The sequence below is a fragment of the Corvus kubaryi genome, unplaced genomic scaffold, assembly GCF_017639235.1.
Source record: "Corvus kubaryi isolate FWS band 111438036 unplaced genomic scaffold, C.kubaryi_AGA036_p1.0 74, whole genome shotgun sequence".
In the NCBI taxonomy this organism is placed as follows: Eukaryota; Metazoa; Chordata; class Aves; order Passeriformes; family Corvidae; genus Corvus; species Corvus kubaryi.
Window position 1 is genome coordinate 14,947,671 of NW_024582061.1, and position 18,776 is coordinate 14,966,446.

The 18,776-nt window shown below is 50.1% G+C and overlaps 2 protein-coding genes across 5 annotated transcripts; both read right to left on the bottom strand.

Annotated features, from left to right (window-relative positions):
• Positions 1-147: 147 nt before the first annotated feature.
• Positions 148-8,947, bottom strand: FOXRED2 (FAD dependent oxidoreductase domain containing 2). 2 transcript variants are annotated; one of them, XM_042051261.1, is made up of 9 exons: positions 8,811-8,947; positions 7,830-8,375; positions 6,135-6,386; positions 5,376-5,645; positions 4,523-4,689; positions 3,718-3,883; positions 2,964-3,205; positions 1,931-2,101; positions 148-1,177 (listed from the first exon to the last, which is right to left on the bottom strand). In XM_042051261.1, the coding sequence occupies exons 2-9, from the start codon at positions 8,351-8,353 to the stop codon at positions 915-917; spliced, it is 2,055 nt and encodes a 684-aa protein (XP_041907195.1). In that variant the 5' UTR covers positions 8,354-8,375; positions 8,811-8,947; the 3' UTR covers positions 148-914. The 2 variants fall into 2 exon arrangements, with proteins under 2 accessions (XP_041907195.1, XP_041907194.1); XM_042051260.1 differs by lacking the exon at positions 1,931-2,101 and adding an exon at positions 1,830-1,930 and having other exon boundaries at positions 1,095-1,177; positions 8,811-8,870.
• Positions 8,948-9,120: 173 nt separating this feature from the next.
• Positions 9,121-16,718, bottom strand: EIF3D (eukaryotic translation initiation factor 3 subunit D). 3 transcript variants are annotated; one of them, XM_042051263.1, is made up of 15 exons: positions 16,601-16,718; positions 16,155-16,288; positions 15,814-15,859; positions 15,305-15,441; positions 15,103-15,188; positions 14,561-14,633; positions 14,305-14,420; positions 13,966-14,098; positions 13,245-13,392; positions 12,863-12,993; positions 12,341-12,426; positions 11,990-12,119; positions 11,366-11,508; positions 10,313-10,593; positions 9,121-9,277 (listed from the first exon to the last, which is right to left on the bottom strand). In XM_042051263.1, the coding sequence occupies exons 2-15, from the start codon at positions 16,275-16,277 to the stop codon at positions 9,264-9,266; spliced, it is 1,647 nt and encodes a 548-aa protein (XP_041907197.1). In that variant the 5' UTR covers positions 16,278-16,288; positions 16,601-16,718; the 3' UTR covers positions 9,121-9,263. The 3 variants fall into 3 exon arrangements, with proteins under 3 accessions (XP_041907197.1, XP_041907199.1, XP_041907196.1); XM_042051265.1 differs by having other exon boundaries at positions 14,305-14,417; positions 16,155-16,290; positions 16,614-16,715; XM_042051262.1 differs by having other exon boundaries at positions 16,155-16,290; positions 16,614-16,715.
• Between the last annotated feature and the right edge of the window lie 2,058 nt (positions 16,719-18,776).

The window sequence follows — 18,776 nt, forward strand, 5'->3', positions numbered from 1 at the left end:
GCAACTCCAGGGCCATGGAAGGAGTCCAGAGGGAGGTGACAGGCAAGCGTACATGACTGACGGGGCAGCAGTAAAGTGCAGCAGCCTCCCTGTCAGTCCCTCTAAGATCTCAAGGTGACTGGAGTGGAATAAAACAGAGAAGGAGCATTTTAACAACATCAAACTTTGTTGATGGGACATAGTGCAAATAGGAGAAATATTGATCATGCTTTATAAAAGATAGGCTAACCTTCCAGGCTGCTTGGTGTGGGAGAAGAAAAACGTGAGGACAGCAGAGCCAAACTCTGTAAGTCTGTGTCCCAGGCATTCCAGGCAAGCTACTCATCTGTCGTGGAGGAAAGAGTCCCTTGTAGTGTTCTCTGGGAAATTCTCCTTCCCCACTCAAGCTACACAATTGCCCTAACTCAAATGCAGGAAAAATACCAGGAAGTTTGCCTGGAGTACCACTTCAGGATTCAATGCAGAAACAAATCTTCAAGTATACACAGCGTACAGCATCCAGGGTCCAGAGAACAGCCTCAGGGCTGCCACAGGGTGTGAGCAGGTCACCTCTGAAGGGGAACGTGACATCTGAAGTTTCCCAGGCATTCCTGCACTCACTTCTGTGACCTCTGTATGTCGCTGCAGATATTGGTCAGTGAGATAAACACAAACACCATCTTCAGGCAACTCTGAACTCTGCAAGGACAACGTGGGAACCTCAGCATCACTGGATTTTGGTCCCTCACTCAATCCTTCAGAGCACGTTGGTCCTCTTTGTAACAGCAAGATCTTAGCAGGTCTTTGGCAACTCATGATCAGTGGGAGGCATGAGGATGGAAAAGGGACACTGGAAAGGGCAGAATCCTGCTGTGGATCTCTGTTACAGTACTGTCAGAAGAGCACCTATGGATTTCAGTGTGGAGCAAGAAAGGTTAAAGCTCATCCTTGGCATTAACAAGATGCTGCAGAGGACGAACTGGTATCGCATGATCTCTCAACTGTTCCTGTGACCCATCGTGGCTGTCAGGGGGTCTGTCACCCAAAAAGTCTTTGTGAGTGTAATCCTGGAGCAGCCCAGCCTGTACCGCGTGGTGCCGGAGCTCCTGGCTCCCCACCAGTCCCTGCATTCGCAAGTACCCCTGCTGGCAGAAGGGAGGCAGCTTCTGACGGGTGAAGGCAAACAGGAAACAGGACTCTGCAGGGGAAAGGATCAAAAATTAGAGTCAGCAGAGAGACCCTGTAGGGAAATAGTCCCATAAACTATCAGGGACTCGTTCAAAACAAAAGGCACAGAGGATGAGGGAAGACGGCTAGAGTTTCCCACCCAGTACCCTGCCCCAGCACAGCAATTGACTTAATTCTGCAGTGCTCAGGAGATGCAGAGAGGGATTCCCAACCTGCACTTTGAGAGAAAAAGGAGCTGGATTTGAGTTTACATCCATCTGGAATCTTCTTTGTGCCACAAGATGGCTTCCCTCTGTGTGCCACATGGGCTTCCTGCAGGTGGGTCACAGACGGGTCAGGGAGGCAGCAGAGGCTCTTCACCTCTCACATCACAGCACTCCCATTTCCCATGGGAAAGCAATCCAATCACCAGTACAAGAGATCTAGTACACAGTGGCACAAAGAAATGTTCAGATAACGACGAAGAAAAGAAAGCTGCAGCTAGAAAATAATTGAACCCAACCTTACATGGCTTTCCCTAAATCCTGGCATGCCTGGGCCAGTCTTTTTCTAATGGTGAACAAGAGCAAGGACTCTTTAGGAACACACACACAGAACGGCACTTTGTACCATCTGGTGAGTGCATTGAGGAGGTGTGACTGACAGTGAGACAAGCAGCTTACCACAGGGAGATCTCAGCTATTTGCAGAGGAGATCGCTCCTGTCACTTGTTCCTCACATTCCTCCTCCTCTTTCTGCCACCTCAACCCTGTGCTCAAATTACCTGCAAAGAAATTGCGCAGGTCGGTGCTGAGGCAGTTCTCCAAAAACCGCCTCAGCGGCAGGATGTGAGCATTCGGGGCTGTCCAGTCTGTCAGAAAGTCCTCCACAATGTGATGGATGGCATCTGGCCGGGGCAGAGGCCAGTCTGGGGGACGGAGTTTCATCCCACGCTCTGCCAAGAGAACATTAAGGGAGTCTCTTAGAAGCAAAATGGCATTAAAAAGAGCTTGGGGAGTGGAAAGCAGCTGTGACAGCTGTTTCCGCTTTTGTCCTGACCTTTTAATCCATTACTTTCATTTGCAATCCCCTCTGCCAGCTCTGTCCTCAACAGCCCTGCCACTGCACAGCTGCCCTCTGTCCCTGCCCGCAGCATTCCTGTCATTTCACTCCTGTTCCCCCTGGGCAGGGACTGCCAGATGGGCTAAGCTGCTTTAATGCTGCTACCCATCATGCTTATTTCTGTGCAAGGCAAGCTGGACCCTGACCCTAGGTTTCTGGAGATGAAGACTTCAACACACTCATTTCCTAAGGAAGTCTACTCCGAGCCTGTTTGCTGCTGGATAGAACACTCTTCTTCAAACCCTTGCCTTTGGCTGCCTCGATCGCTGTGTGACCTCTCAGACCTAGGCCTGCCACAGAGAGCAGCTTTCTCTTGGCAGCAAGATGGCCAAACAACAACAGCCCAGCCTCATCTCTCAGGCTCTGCAAGTACACAGAGGGTGACAGCCAAAGGGAAGAACTGTTCCTCTTTCTGAGAACGGGGAAATTTCCAACACGCCTGTTTGTTCCTGTTCTCAAATGTGAGGTCTCAATTCCCCTCCTCCCCTCCCCATATCGTCTTACCAATGGAACTTTCTTGCCAACTCTCAGCACCCTTTTCAGCTCATACAGTGGTGGGGGGTGTCTCACAGGATGGACATGAAGGAAGTGGAGAAAGGGGAATAGTGCTTTCAGGTACCACCCGCACTTTGGCTCTGATTCATCTTTATCCCTCTTTGTTTTGGTTGTGTCACATAATTAACAGGAAAGCTTACCTGTTGGGAGGTGTTTGTAATAGTAAATAACAGGGTGTAAAAAGTTGGACTGCCAGGCATGCTGCGCCTCTCCCACAGCACGGTTGTAGTAGAAGACATCCTTGTCAGCCCCAGAGAAATTCCTCCCATACTCCATGATGATGACAAAGAGCCCACTGCGAGCCTTTCTTCCCGTCTGCATTTCCAGCTCGGCCAGGACTCCAACAGGGTACTCTTCCAGGTATTCAAATGCTGTGGCATTCCTGTGAATTGCAAACACACCATCACAATTTTCCACCAGACAAAGCCAGCTGGGATCCAACCCACCCTCAGGTGGTTGAGGCTAAAGCCAAAAGATCATCAGATAGTAATTTTGTTTGGTCATTTCAGATCTGGGCTGGACTTGATGCAGAGCTTATGAAGGCTGCAGATACTGTTACAAGACACCACTGTTTTCCTGGATTATGGGATTCTCTCTACAGTAGCACTGCTCAAGGAAAGTTTTTCCCCGGGGTCAGTAAAAGGATACTACACCTCTGAGCCTAGAGGGAAGGTCTAGAGCATTTCAGCCCTTTAAGAGGGAGAAATAGTCTGCACAATTGGGCACCAGTTGCAGCAGTGGTACAGGTTTGGGGTGGCTGCCTACACGATGGTAACATCCTTAGGCAGCAACAGTGCAATTTGTGTGGTGGCACCACAGGAAGCAATGGTAAAGAAACAGAAATGAAATTATGGAGGTGCAGTGCTGGGAATAACTACTCACTCACTCACTCACTCTCTCAGCAGTATGACGTCAGCCAGGACACTGAACATCTGGTAGAGGCCTGAGGCCTCGTTCACTCTCTTGATGATGGAATTGGTCAGCTGTGTAATAGGGTAGACTGTGGATGGCCAGGGGACACCGTGGTGACGGTTTTCCAATAGGCGATGGACTGCCCGAGCTAAGACATGGCGAGAAACAAAGACAGCTTATTTAACAACCCAAGCTTATGCTTTAAGAAATCCAATCTCTGCACTGCAGCAGGACTCAATAAACAACCTTTACAGCTCCTCCGTGCTCAGGATCTCCCACCCCAGTCGCTGGTAACTGCAGTGGAGATGCCCTCGGAAAGCTGATGTGATGCTAAGTGGTGGGGGAGAGGGCGGGGGTCCTTGGGGATATTTTATTACTTCTCAGCAGTCCTTTAATGACAAGGATGGGCACACACACATAAAGAAGGACGTTCTCTCCACTGCCCACAGCTGCTGGGTTTTAACTCCACAGCGCAGACCTCTCACCCACAGCCTGTCACGAGGCAGAGCATCTGGCAGGAAGAAATCTATTGTGTTACATAAATAACAGACAGCAGGCAAGAGAGACACAAGACAAAACAAAGACAGACAACCAAAAACTTCAGATATGACCCCAAGTCACTTCTCCTCCACTTCAGATGATGCAGCTGCAGCTTGACTATGTTTTGTCCTTCTTATTGCCAGAACAACACTAAGGGCAATCTCTTTCCAGCAGTAAACTATGGATTGTTCCTTTGAAGGGAGGAACAATTTCCACCTCTGCCCTTTCTGTACACCCCAGTACTCACTTGTATACCGGAATCCATGGATGAAGCCCCCAGCAGATTTCCTGAAGTCAACTGAATGGCTAGCAGTGCCAAGAATAAAGAGCCCCTGAGTGCCTCTGGATTCATAGCTGGGTTTGATCTGAGGATACTTCTTAATATTCCCTTTTCCTGGCATCAATCCCAGGGATCTGATGTGCAAAAGAGAAGAGCAGGCTATCAGGAAGGACAGGAGTAGAAAAATAAAAAGGGTTTCTGATATTCATTATATTGCAGCCACTGCAAGATTCTGTTTCATACCCCTGCTGCCTTCAGTGGCATTTACTACTAAAATGAGGATCTTTGGAAGATAAGGGTGTTCCTCCCAAGATAGCCCTGGACAAGATCTAATTCTCAGCTAAGCCACTGACAGTGAATTTTGGAAGACAGTGAAGTCAGCAGTATCATTTTCAACTGCAGGATTTACCAAGGTGGAGTGAAGGTTGCATCCTCAGGGAATGTTTTTTTCCCCAACAAAACCTTTTCATAGTGATCTGCATCTTTATCATCCTCATTTCAAAAAAAAACCCTCTGTCCATGTGATCTGGCAGGTCAGGATGTTAAGTTCTAAAGGTACAAGCTTTTCTGTGTCACTCAGGTCTCATTGCTGCCATCTGCACAGCCTCAGAGCCTGTTGGTCAGAAGGCAGTGACACACATTCCTACTGGGACACAGCCTTACCTGCACAATAAACAAAGGACTGTGCAGCACCAAGCAGCTCAGAGCACATGGAGGTCCAGACGCTGCTGCCAGGAGAAAACCTGCTCTTCCCTTTCCTCCCTACTCAGGCCCTTCAGTCTAAATACAATTTTTCATGGAGATCCTGGTTCTCCCTCACCTATTATAGATAGAGAAGTCAAACTTCCAGCCCAGGCAGCGGATGACACGGTCGTAAGGTGCGCGGGTGGCAAAATTGTCCAGTTCGTCCTGAGGGAGGGTGATGGAGTCAATGCCTGCGCTGATGTTCCCATTCTCCAAGTAGAACCGCAGTGTGATGTGCAGCTTTCCCTTTTTGTCCTTAACGATAGCCAGATCTTCCAGGTTGCCCTCCAGAAGCCCATCCAGAGATTTCAGCTGGTAGGTGTCCAGCAGGCCGTTGTTAATTGCTCTACGGAGAATACAAGAATGTAAAGAAGGGAGGTTCTGTCTTAGCTGCTGAAAATGGGATCACTTATCAGGCATACCAATTCCTCTTCAGTGTAAAGGTTATCCCCAGAGCCTCAGGGCTCCCAGGAACATCACAGGTAACACAACCTTGCTGTCCTTGCAGGATGTAGCCACCCTCCTAGCTTTCCTCTATGACTGGAAACAAGGGAATAACTTGAGAGCCAGTACATTTTAAAGATTACAGCTTCCAAGTGGACATGCTGCTATTTCATACAGATCCTAAAAAGCTCTCATCAAGCCTCTGTGTTCAGTGACTGCAACCTGGATTGCTTTAAACAAAGGACCTATAGAAGGCCCCATATTTCCCCTGTGACCCCCATGACCACAGCACCACCACCTGCACCAGTCCAGCCTATGGCCCGGGAAAGAAATGATTCTCCTTGTTTGTATTCCAGCTGCATTAGAAAGGGGAATAGGAGTGGTTTCTCACCTCAGATCCCCGACGTAGTGGGTGGCCCACGAGAGGCGCACGCGGGACCGGCTCACCATGTGGATGAAATTCGTGACACCCAGGATGTTCTCCGCTGTCTCAAAGGCTGAGTTCCCTCGTCCCAAGATCAACACGGTTTGGCCAGCGAAGTCCTCTGGGTTGATGGACACAGTCTCGTAACCCTCAACATACTCTGAGCCAGGAAAGTTTACCACATTGGGAACCCACATCCCAGCAGCAACCAACAAAGAGCTGCAAAAACAGGGACAGCACTTAGAAATGCAGGAATTTCAGGAAGGGGGCTCCATCTCCTCATTCCTTCTTCCTCCCGCCATGGAAGGTGGCTGCAGTGCGACCCCCACAGTGACACTGTACCAGCTGCATAGGCCATGGTTTCAAAAGAAACCTCTACCTAGCTTCAGCTAATGACCTGCTCCTCTCTTCCCTGTCCTCAGGATAACTGGGAACACTGTTATATATAGCATTAGTCAGTGTGGGTGCTGTATGTATGCATCTCCCTCGCCTGTTCATGAATGCAACTTCTACTCATATGAACTCATTGACAATATATGTAATATAACTTCACAGGTTGATTATATGTTGCATAAAAATGACTTTGATTTAAAATTTGAGTTGCCATTTGGCAGAGCAGAAGTAATTTTAAAGACAAATAGGAAATAGTTTCGATATTTTGAAATGTAACTCCCAGTCATAAAAACACGTTAGCAACACCACTAATTGCTAACACCAAAAATAACTACACTGATCTTTTTATATCACTCCATAAGAGCTTCTGCTTCATTCTTGAGGAAGTTTTTGTGACTTAGATGGAAACACCAGGCAGCTGAGGCAAGCAGCACTGCCTGCTGTCCCAGCCTTGCTTACACAGCGTCCCAAGAGCAACTCGCTCGTGGTACGTGGGTGTCCGGGATTGCCTTCTGTCCCCTCGGAGCCTGCCAGCAGCACACCGGCAAGTGACAGCCAGCACGACCTACTGTCATAGAGCTGAGGTTCTCAGGAGAGGTGAGAAACATACTCCGTATGTTCACACGAGTAACTTCGAGGTTTTTAGGAATGTAGCTCAGTGGCAGTACGGGATACACACACGTAAATAGGATGAGTGGAAAGGGAATTCAGTGACCAACAGCCTTGAGGGTTATTTCTCACAGTCTTTGCCCCTGCAAAAAAAGCCCCGCTTTCCTCTGCTTCCCCCCTGTGTTCCAGCTCTGTGCCAGCCAAGGACTTCACTTGTCTGGGACACGCCCCTGAGCACACGCGGGAAAACAGGAGTGAGATGTCACCGCACTGACTCAGTCCAGTTTGTAATAAAGGCAGTGCTGGCTGTGAGTACAACTGAGTTACTTTCTTCACAGACAGCAATTATCTAGTGATAAAACAAAAGTGATTCCAAACATACCTATGAAGGACAGACCCTGCTGTGACGGCCATCACAGCCAATTTGCGTCTGCCTGCCAACCTCCTCAGCTGCCCAAAGCAAAACACTGCTTGTGAAAGGCAATGCCTTCCCAGGAACAGTTATTCCACCCATCCACCTGCCAATCCCTAAAAAATGTTCTCCACCTCTGATGGTGCTTAAGGCTCTAAGAGGCTGTGAAATCTCCATCCTTGGAGATACTCATGCCTCAACAGGGCAAAGCTCTGAGCTGTGTGTCAAGCCCCAGGTTTGCCCATTACCTGCACTTGTAGTTCTTCCTGTCCTGGTCAGTCAGGAGAAAGTAATGACCGTTCCAGGCCTGCTCATTCTTCTCCAATGTCACGTGGATGATGGCCGTATTGTACTGAACCTGCAGCTTCAGCAGGGAAGCAAAGTCCTCCAGGTAACGCACCATGGTGTCAGCGCTGGGGAAGAAGTCGCGAGAGTAGTGTCGGAAAAGCAGCCGCCGGTCGTGGCTGAGGAGCGAATTCCAGTCATGGCGGAGGTTGAACTCACTGTTGGACTTGCCTGTATACTGCTTGTTGATGCTGATGAGTTTGCGGTGCCGAGGGTAGAGTGCAAAGAAGCTGCCGGGAGCGTGGCTCCGCTCGAAGACGATGTAGTCCCGGCCAGCTTGCTGGAGGAAGTAGGCCGCCTGCAAGCCTGCGGGGCCGGCCCCGATGATGCAGTAGTCGTGGTAGAGGAACGTGGCACCACTCACCGCGAAAAGGCTGCCCGTGTACAGGGCCAGCCCCAGGAGCGTCCTGCAGACCGCTGGGGCCATGGCGGGGCGGGCACAGCTGGCCCTGTGGGCAAGAGGACCAGGAGGCGTCACCCCAGGGGCTGCAGCCGCCCCACAGGAGCCCCCCGGCCGCACCAGGCCTCGCCTGCCACGGCACCCCTTCACACAGAGCGGGTGGTGGGGCGGGGCCCTGCTCCCTGCCAGCCAATAGCAGCAGGGGTCCCGGGCCTTCCAGCCAATGGGCGCGCAGTGCCCCCGCCCACAGCGCACAGGTGGCAAGGTGGAGCAGCACCTGTGGACGCGAGTGCGTCTGCGCCCCACCAGCCAATGGGGACGGGCGGCCCAAGCCCCCCAGCCAATGGGAGATGGGCTGTCCCTCGCTGCCCTCCCTCCCTCGCCAATACGGTCCCGGCCCCGATGCCCCCGCCCCGCCAGACGGCGCACGTGCCGCGCGGGGCCGCCGCCGGCCGCCCGCACCCGTCCCGCCCGGGGGCCGCACCTGCACCATGGAGCTCCTGCCGCGCCGCTCCTCCCGCTCCGGGCTCTTCCCGCTTCGCTCCCTCCTCCTCCCTCCCGCGCCGCCCGGGCAGGGCGGGGCGGGCACAGCGCTGCCTCCCGCCCGCTGCGGGGGCGAGCGAGAGCAGCGGCGCGCTCCCCGCGTCACGTGACGCCGCCACCGCCGCCGGCACCATGGCGGCGCGCGCACCACGTGTCCGGGGGCGGGCGCGCTTAAAGGGGCAGGCGCGGGACGGAGCCGTGACCGCGGGGGGCCCCCGAGCCAGGCGTACAGACACACAAAACAGCGCCGGCACTCGGCAAAATCAACTTTATTCCTGTTTCCCCCCGTTTATGATCTATGTGCAGCACAGCCAGGGCGAAGGTGCAGCCACAGCCCACCCCCAGGGACCGGAGCTGCCCGGGCACTGCAGCCTCCCGGTGCTGGCTACGGGGTTCAGCTCTCTTCCTCTGAAAAAGAAGAGGAACAGAAATTAAGTAAATGCAGCTGGGGAAAGGAAACAGCCCAAACCCCAAAATTAAACCCTTGCTGTCAAGGAAATGCCACAAGGAACACAAAAAAAATCACGGCTGCCACTTCGGGAGATTTATACCACCTCCAACTGTCTCCCTGCCTCCCCCCAGCTTCCCAACAAACCTGCCCATCAGCCAAGACCACATACACGTCATTTGGAATTACACAATTTACATTCCTGAGCAGATTACACAGCAACCTAACTAACATTTCCATAATAAAATCCGGAGCAGCCAGGCTACGCTTACAGCCTAAAAATAAGCTGGGAGATATTTTTCCTATCAAAGAAGCAAGAGCTCTAGGGTAAAGGGTTTCCCACTGTCAACTGAGCACACAGAGGTCTCACGTCAGGGGTCACAGATGGTTTTAGGCAGCAAAGGGAAGGCACTGTCCACTGGGCACCACTGATCCTCCAGAACTCCCATCCTGACCAGCCAGTGATTGCTCAGCTTCAAGAGTCACTAAAAGCCTTCACCATGTTCCCTCAACTGCGCTCCATCACCACGCATTTTAAATGTGTCACCTTATAGTCACTGCCACTTCTAAAACTGCAGTCAAAAAATATCCCAGTACCAACAGAAATTAGCACCCACCCACTCCTGCAGACCTTGGGGCCGCTGAATGTAGGGCTTCTTGGCAGGTTTTGTTTTCCCAGACAGTACTCTGGATCTGGGACCTCCTCCCCCGCCCCTGCTAAAATCAGTCCTCATCAAGTATCTGTACAGAGGCACAACACCTGCATTCCCAACTCTCCTCTCCTTTTTCTTCCAGCTGAGTACTCCCAATGTGACCCACCACCTTTTCCACTGAGTCTCATCCTTAGGACCACACATTCTCCAGCCTCGTTCCTCTCCTGCCATTGCACTGGTCAGATCTGACCCTTTAGCTGTGGTCTTCATCATACATCACTCCCCTTTTCATCCACACCAGTACATCACTTAAAAGCATAAAGCACCAAGTATGCTACAAACCTTCCTCTTCCTCTTCTTCCTCCTCATCCTCCTCATCTTCATCAGAGCTGAAGGTGCCATCAGGCAAACTGTAGATCCGGATCACCTGCTTGTTGGGGTCCTTGAGGATGAGGTACTTCCCCTCATCCAGCTTCATGCAGATGTCAATGACGCATCGCAGGATGCCCCAGGCATTCTCTATGCTCAGATTAATCTGGCTGGCGAATTCATTTGGCTTGAACTGCTGCGTGCCCAGGATCACATGGCGGGCAGAGTCCTTCACATGGTAACGGGATACATACCTAGGGGGCAAGAAGTAACCAGAGGGGTATCAGGAGATTAAGCCCAGACAGCAGAAGAACACCAGCAAGAAAAGCAGCATGATCATCTCATTTTCTGGGCTGAAAAATCCTAGTACTCCAACACTGAAAGCTAAGAGGATCTCCTGGCTACAAACTGTCAATCTGTAATGCACCTGGAAATCCCCGAATCGGATGGAGAGGTACAAAAGATAAAAGAAGAATTAGCCCCATAGATAAAATTAAGCAATAGCACGATTACCTGGGAGTTTGGAATGAAGAAGATGCAAAAGCATCAGTTCCACATCTGTGGATGGAACCGAGGGTTGCAGAACCACTAGAACTTACTTAGCAAAAGCCTCTTGTTCACTACCTACAGTACTCAACTGATTTTAAGCTGATAGTTCAAAAAATGCTGTGGCCGTATCTCCCCCCACCACTCAATTTCTCAGTAACAGGCACTGAGCATCTCAATCAGATTCTTGACAGGCACCACAGCTACTGTGTTTATTTCCCTTGTTGGTGCCACAGCAAACAGGCTGAGAGCCCACGCAGGCCACCTGCCCCTCACACGTGTGGGGTCAGTCTCAGCTGGATGCGGAGAGGAAGCAGCTTACACCAAGGCTGGGGCACTCACCACAAGCTTTCCTTTCTTGGCCACTCAAACACGGTGATTTTAGGATTACTCATTTTGTAAATGCTTCACTCAGACATACACGAAATTTAATCATGGAAAACGCACCTGGAAGGTATTTGGTGTGAACCTCCCCCTTACCCGAGTTTAAGATACTCTGATCCAGCCAGCAGCGCGCAGCACGTCCAGCGGGCCAATTTGTAGCTGTTGTTCTTCAGCTCTGTGGCAATGACAGCCCCTCTCTGAGAGTCCAGCTTCTGGCGCCAGTCTACCCCATTGCAATACTGAGGAGAATCAGAACCAGGGTCAGCCTGACAAGCCAGCAGCAGCCATCTCTTCAGCCATTTCGTCATCACATAAGGAAGCTGCTTCTGTCTACCCTACGGTACCACGTGAGGGAATGTGAACTGCAGCCTACAGGGAAAGCTCTTGCACCGGGAAGGGACAAATGCAAACAGCTGGGATTGCTCAACATTTGTGGCACTGGTTAGAAAGGTAGTTTGTGAGGGAAGAATTCTAAAGAGAACCATAGGAACAGACTGGCTACTGTGCTGAACACCCAGGGACAAGAGGGTTCAAGCCAGCTACCTCACATTTGGGGGAGAATCCCATCAGCACTGCTTGTCCACCAAAGTTATACTCCTTAATGGAATGTAACACCCGGGGGACACCGCCAGATGTTTGTCTCATCTTTCCTGCTGTACCTGGCATGTCAGGCAGCAGTGAAGCAGTTAGAGCTAGCTTGGGGATCTTGTTCTTCCTCACCCTCGAATCCCACTCGTTCAGTGTCTTGATGTTGATGAATGACACTTCTCCATTGGCTCCTGTCATCACTCCATCATGTTCACAGCGGACAATGAGATCTATATCATCTCCCAGCTTCCACCTTCGGTATCTGCCAACAAACAATCCAACTGGTTATTTCTGACCTTTGTTCTCTTCCAGATCCATGTAAACACTCAGCAAAATCCTTTCCTCCTCCATCTTTTCACTGTGAGGTCATCCATGAATCCTTTTCAAGGTAAAGCTTCTGTAAGTAACACTCCTAACCTGTTTTGCCTCCGTATCACACTTAACATCCTGCCCCCATGACAAACATCAGAGAGAACAGCTTACCTGTATGCAACAGAAGCTACTTCATTTTTATCCATGTCATCCTCCACAAAGGGGTTTGGGTTGGGAAACTTGTATTTCTCCTTTCCCTGCAGATGAAAACAGCAGAGCATGTTAGGAGACAGCTCTCCTCTATTGGAAAAATATTCTTTTACAGCAACAGTAGCTGATTTCCCTGATGTAGAGAAAAACCAAAACATTAAGACAGCTGATGAAAGCCTTATGCCCACATTAGTCACAGCACTATAAGCAGCACTTGTACTGGCACTTAGGCTTCATTAAGTGTACTGAGAAGCCTGTCTGCATCATCAATGGGAGTAGGATGACTTCTCTGTGAAATCAAGGTGAAAACGTTTCTACAACATCTCACCAGAAATAATCCCACCTCCTTCAAAACTGAAAGGCCACTGGTGTAACACAACTGTCAATTAAAATGCTTCTGTGCTGTACTAAAGCAGCCTTAATGAAGTTTCCTCTTGAGACTCTGAAACACAGACCCCACTACTCATCACTGTTCCACCTTACCATCCTCAGACACTGCTGGGAGAAGTTATGATTGATGTAGGTAGCTTCCATGGCCAGGTTGCGAGGAGAATTAAAGGAGTTGCCCTCTTCCTGTGGTGGTTCATTGGCTGTTTCACTCACTGTCAGGAGGTCTGGGAAGAAAACCAGATGCAAGTGGTTATACTTGGGGGAGTAACTATGTCAGCTTTAGAGAGTTTCTAGCCCCACATCAGAGCAGATCAATACTGAAGTTCCCCACACAGCTATCACATGTACTGCAGTAATTAGCTTGTTCAGGCGGCTCAATGTGGACACTGAGACACAGAATAAACTCAAATAACCATAAAGAAAATTACACCCTTTAGCTACTGCAACAGAAATTCCTTTCATGACTTTTCCTCACCAAAATCTGAGTTGTCCCTCTTGTCAAAGAAAAGCTTGGATCCAACTCTCTGGACAATGATGTCCCAGGAATAGACAGAGCGAGTGCAGCTCATCAGTGTGGCCAGGATGGCATCTGTGGCAAACACATTCCCTTGTGTCTTGGCCAGCTGTGGATAAAGGAGGAGAAAACTGTTTCAGCAATAAGAACAGATACCCTTTCCCTAGGCAGGATGAGAAGGGCTAGCAAACCAGATCACTGATTTCTGCTGCTGTTCTGACTGAGAAAGCTGAACTGTTAAGTACCACATCAACTGCCAGACCAAGTCTAAGGTACTACCCAGCAATCCTGGCTCACCCTCACCCACAGAAAGAAAGAAAGAACTATGAAATGTTAATTCTGTTGGAAAATGCACAGCTTCTTATGGCCAATGAGGTCACGAGAGAGAACTCTCCAAGCCTTCCTCACTTCCAAAAGCAAAGCCCCAAGGATCAGGTCTCTGATGTAAGTTTCCTTTCCAACACAGCTCAAGTACTGGTCTGCTTGCCCTTCCAGAATTACAGCTTTTCCTTGGCCAGTGTTCTCAACTCTGCATTAATCTAGCTCTGCCTTCGACCTAAGAAAAATACTGGTACCAGCTAATGCTTCTTGCTTTCGCCCTTTGGTCTGATGGTGACAGCTGGTCTCCAACAACAGCACACACCCATGAACACGCGCCTGGGTTTTACCAACTGGTAGCTACCTTTCGGATAACTGGGTCATCCGTGGTGGTGACGGTATGGAAGATGCGCTTAATGCTCCTCAGGAGCTTCTCGTTCCTCGTCGTAATGCGGTCGAAGGCTTTGTCATAGTACTCTAGGGCTCCACAGCACTCTCTGCAAAGGTAAGAGGACTATCTCGATACCCTTCCTACAGATAACACCACCCATGAACCCCTAGGATCTGCTGGGTGTTCCGTTACCTCCCCCTGGTTTGGGTACCTCCATGAAACACTGGGACCAGGCAGGAGACCCTTGACCTCCTGCTTTCCAAAAATCTGGTCGCCTCAGGAAGCGAGCAAAGGGCTGTCTTAGGAACTCACATGTCCTGTGGTTCTGACACCTCCAGGTAGCGCATTTTCATCAGCCGAGGGAAATCCATCTCCTCCTTCACCTCCCAGTCGCTGCGAACTTCAACAGAGGAGTCACGAGGTTTCTGCTGTGCAGCCAGAGGCAGGTCAGGTAGAGAGCGAAACAGAGACACAGCATATCAGGATTTGTGCAAGAGGAGCTGCCCTGTGAGTGCAGCCAGAGAAACCAAACCATCACAGGGGGCACAATGCTTGTCAGTTTGTCTACCTGTGATTTCTGGTCCCATTTCTGCCTCACTCCAAACTGTTTCTGAAACTTCTTTTGTAGGCGCAAACGATCTCTAAAATGACAAATGTGAGAAAAGCCATGAAGAGAAGTTCTTGATTCCTATATGCCACAACCATTCCTCCACTTCCAAACTACCACCAGAGGAGCAGTGCTTTCAGGCACCGAGCTGCTGAAACATTTGCTGAGCCATCTGTTGATCAAGATGCCTGAGGCATTAAAAAGTCTGCTCTTTGCTTTGAGGAGCTCTTTACATAGTTTTACCTGAAGACTGAAATAGTTTTCAGAAAGGATATTCTCTGTTTAGAACACCACCTTTACTTTCTAAATACAATTCAAAAAATCTCCTGAGGCATTAGGTAGCCATTTGAAATCCATGCTTTTAAGTACTACTGACACCAGCTGAACACTGGACTCAAAACATCCTGAAATCCTTTGCTGTTTGCTCCAGCAGGTTCTGTTACTGTAAGTTTGCAAATTTATCAACAGTATGTTCACACAGTCCAAGCTCTCTGGAGCCTCACCTCTCCTTCTGCTTGGCACTCTTTGGCAGTGTCTGCATGCTGAACTGCAGCATGTTCCGACGGTCCTTGTCTCTCCGAAGGTTCCTCTGCAGAAATGACGGAAAAAAGAAAAAAAAAAAAAAACGAAAAAAGACATTTTAGTTGGGAAAGAATCCTGTGCTGCTGAGGCTCCCCTTGGATCCCATCTCTGAGAACACGTTACCTGTGCAAACCTCATACGATTCCTCTGGTATGCCGTTTTCTGTGTCCGGGCTGTGTCCACCAGCTGGAAGCTTGTCTCATCCTCCTCGTGAAAATAGGCGTATTGGCTTCCGCCGCCAAACTGGGACGAGTACTTGTCTGGAAATAAAACAAAGCGTCTCGACGTCGAGGTTCTAAGAAAAAACCCTGATGCTTTGCCCCTTTCTCTCCCCAGCTGCCTTCACCTAAGCCTGATGTCTAAAAGCCTTACAGCTGCATGTCTTCTCCCGCTCCAAACCTCCCTTACGAGCCCGGTTAGTAAGGCAGTACAAAAATGCAGAGTAAGCCCCAAGGACAGGGAGAGCCCCAGAGAGCTCTCCCAAGGGTAAAGCACGCTTCCTAAAGTAAGCTGCCTGTCCTGCTGAGGTGTGCAGGTAATTACAGGGTGGGTGTGAGACATGAAAGCAGGAACGACGCTTAGAAGAAAACTTTGTAGAAAAGAAACCCCAGGAACCACCAGACCCCACGTACTTGTGTATCTTTTATCCTGATACGTGGCCCCTGTCCAATCAGCCACCTAAGAACGAGCATAAACAGTCAGAGCAAGCATTAACACGACATTCCCCCCCCCCCCCCTCTAACTCTGCATATATAGTTCCCAGCAGCAAAAGCAAACACTGCTGTACGCTTCAGGTCTAATCCCTCTGACTCCCACCTCTGCTGGGCAGCCCTGCTAGGTGTTCACAGCCTGTCAGGACACACTGCCAAGGGTGCCAGAGGAGCAGCCACGGTAACGACAGCGAACACCGCAGGCAGCGCGCAGGGGGGCCCGGCAGGCACCCAGAGCTCACGGCCCAGCCCGGCACAGGTACCTTGCCCAGGCGGTCTCCTTTGCTGAAGGGCTGGTAGGGCATGTCCTTGAACTGCTCGGGCACAGCACACGGGCCCCAGCCGGAGGGGTTGTCCTGGATCACGGGTGTCACAAACTTCGCCATTTTTTAATCTTCTAAAGGTGGAATAAAGAAAAAAAATAACCCCGAAACCCTCAGCTGCCGCACGGTGTGGCACCGAGACCTGAGGCCTTGCCTCGGCACAGGCCACCGCGACGGGAAGGCGCCTCCGCCCACCAGGCCCGGGGAGGAAGGAAGGGTCCCGGTGGGCGCTGCGTGTGCCAGGGAGGGGCGGCGACGCGGCCCCGCCGGAACCGGCGGGGCGGGGCCGGGGGGGGGGGGGGGGGGGGGGGGGCCGTCTCGGTACGCGCGGGAGGCGCCGGCGGGGCAGGCGAGCGGCCCCAGGGTGGCCCCAGCGCCCCCCTCACCTGCGCGGCCCCGGCGCGGCCCCGATGGCGGCGGATCCGGGAGCGGCTCCGGGAGCGGCTCCAGTGGCGGCGGCGGGCGGGGAAAAGGCCGCGCGCAACCCCGGCGCGCCCTTCTTGCGTCAGCACCGCGCGACGGCAGCGCCGTTGTCGTAAAGTAGAAAAACTCCACCACCCCCCCCCCCGGAAAAGCGACCAACGAGCGCGGCTGTCGTAAAGCGGCCGCGTTGTCGCAAAGTGTCAAATATGAAAAAATTTTCTTAAGAAAGGATGTTCTTTGATGTTTGATCTTTGTATACTTTCAAGTCTAATCAACAAGAAAAGAGGTTTAATCCGTGAAACGGCAGCCAACAAACAAGCTCCAAGTGATACCCAGGTGTTAGAAGGACGAATTACTTGACAGTAGAATTGCCTTGTTAAGGTTTAGGGCTTAACATGTTTCAGTGACCTCAGGGGAAGTTAACAAAACTTGGGAAGAAGGATGTAGCACAGATTGTGGGCACAAAAAATGCAGAATTTACAAGCCACAGGGACATTTGGCAGAACCCCCAAGATAAGGAAGAAACTAATAAAGACTGCTCAGCAACTGTGCTGAATCAGCTGCAGCTGAGTAAAAGTAGTTCTGGCAGGGGGAGATCACGGCCACTGACCCAAGAAAGCACCGACTCGAGAGAAAGACTGAGCGTGCAGACTAATTAGCACGAGCAGTGAGAGGATCATTAACCAATAGAAGACAGAATACTAATTAAAAAGAGAATTAGGTAATTTTTGGCCAAGGAACGTTAGTGGCTTTGTTTGCTAAAATATATAAAGTGTGAAAAGTTTTGGTAGTCATCATGCTGGCTTTATGGATTTGCTATTCAGCACCCCTTTCTATGCAGAACTGTAAATAAATCAAATGCCTGGATTATGTGCGTGGATTGGCCTCCTGCAGACTGGGTGAATGAACCTATTTTGGGACAACACTGTCATTTATTGAAATTTTGTTCCTGCTTAATAGCCACTTAATAAGGAAAAACGTGTGAGTGCCAGGAGAGTGATGTTAAGGATAGTGTAAATTTGCCCTGTTGATTAAAATGCTTGAGTTTGGCTTTTAAGTGTAAAAGCTGGGGGTGACATGTGACAAAACCCATTCAGTTTGTACCCAGATGTCATAAAGAGGAAGAAAACTTGGCTTTCTGTGTGTGCTGAAGGCTCAGCAGAGCATAGCAGCTCAGACAATGGTGAGGTCAGAAACATCTCCCGTGCTTACAATGGCTAAACTTCCTGGAACCGTGGAACTTCTCTTGGCAGAAGTATTCAGCCCTGTGGTAGGCAAATGCCTGTTGGGAATGGTTTTGGTGTAAATGGCTCTCCTGATAGCAGCAGGATGGGATAGGTGTCTAACAAACTCCCTCTGCCTGTCTACCCTCTGTTCTCAGGAAAACAACTTGAGCTTCATGGCCACACAAAGGACTGCCCGATTGGAAACTTTTTTCCTTTAGGAAAACTGGAGTTCAACTTACGTTACAAAAATCATGTATTGGAAGAATGACGATCCTCAGCTTAGTCAAATACAGATTTCAACCATTAATGGGCAGTTCCCATCTGGTTGTGCTAGTTTGCTTTGCAGACATGTGATGGAGTTACTGTGATGTCCAGTAGGTAAATTCCTGTTTTCCCAGATAAAAATGGAGATAGAAGTTAAGAAATGACTTTGATAGAGAACAGACTTACAGGACTTTGGACAAGAAGTATGTCAATAAAGCCACATGCTAGGACAGGAAACATGACTTAATACTGTACCTCTTCATTTTCTCTCACACACAGCTTCTTGAAATAAAAGTACAAATGCAAACTCTGCAATGGTTCTGTACAAAATCAGGTACTTTTCAGGCTGTAGTTGTGTGATCACTCAACCAACTTTGTGCTTTAGAGGGTGTTACAAGAACCACTTGACTTTGAGAGTTAAAGATGTGTAAAGAATGGGAATTGCAGTTGCCCTTGCTGTGTTCATAGTGTGATAGTCAAGCTTTCCCATTGTCCCCGATGGCTTCCCTGGACCTGCTGGAGGGGAGGCCTAGGGCTGGAAGTTGGATTCAGCCCTACAGCCTCTCTAGGAGACCGTAAGCCAGTGATTTAATACAGCAGTGCCTCGGGTCCCTGTCTCTGTAATTGGGATAGTATTTCTTCTCAGGGA

What these genes read in the sequence shown, in the direction of transcription:
- FOXRED2 (XM_042051261.1), bottom strand. Translation starts at nt 8,353, where the DNA reads ATGGCCCCAGCGGTCTGCAGGACGCTCCTGGGGCTGGCCCTGTACACG. An exon ending in GACTTCTCTATCTATAATAG is followed by an intron (nt 4,690 to 5,375) that starts GTGAGGGAGAAC and finishes TTTGCACATCAG; the next exon opens with ATCCCTGGGATTGATGCCAG. An exon ending in GACGTCATACTGCTGAGAGA is followed by an intron (nt 3,206 to 3,717) that starts GTGAGTGAGTGA and finishes TGCAATTCACAG; the next exon opens with GAATGCCACAGCATTTGAAT.
- EIF3D (XM_042051263.1), bottom strand. Translation starts at nt 16,277, where the DNA reads ATGGCGAAGTTTGTGACACCCGTGATCCAGGACAACCCCTCCGGCTGG. An exon ending in AGTGCCAAGCAGAAGGAGAG is followed by an intron (nt 14,634 to 15,102) that starts GTGAGGCTCCAG and finishes TTGTCATTTTAG; the next exon opens with AGATCGTTTGCGCCTACAAA. An exon ending in TCAGAGTATCTTAAACTCGG is followed by an intron (nt 10,594 to 11,365) that starts GTAAGGGGGAGG and finishes CTTGCCCCCTAG; the next exon opens with GTATGTATCCCGTTACCATG.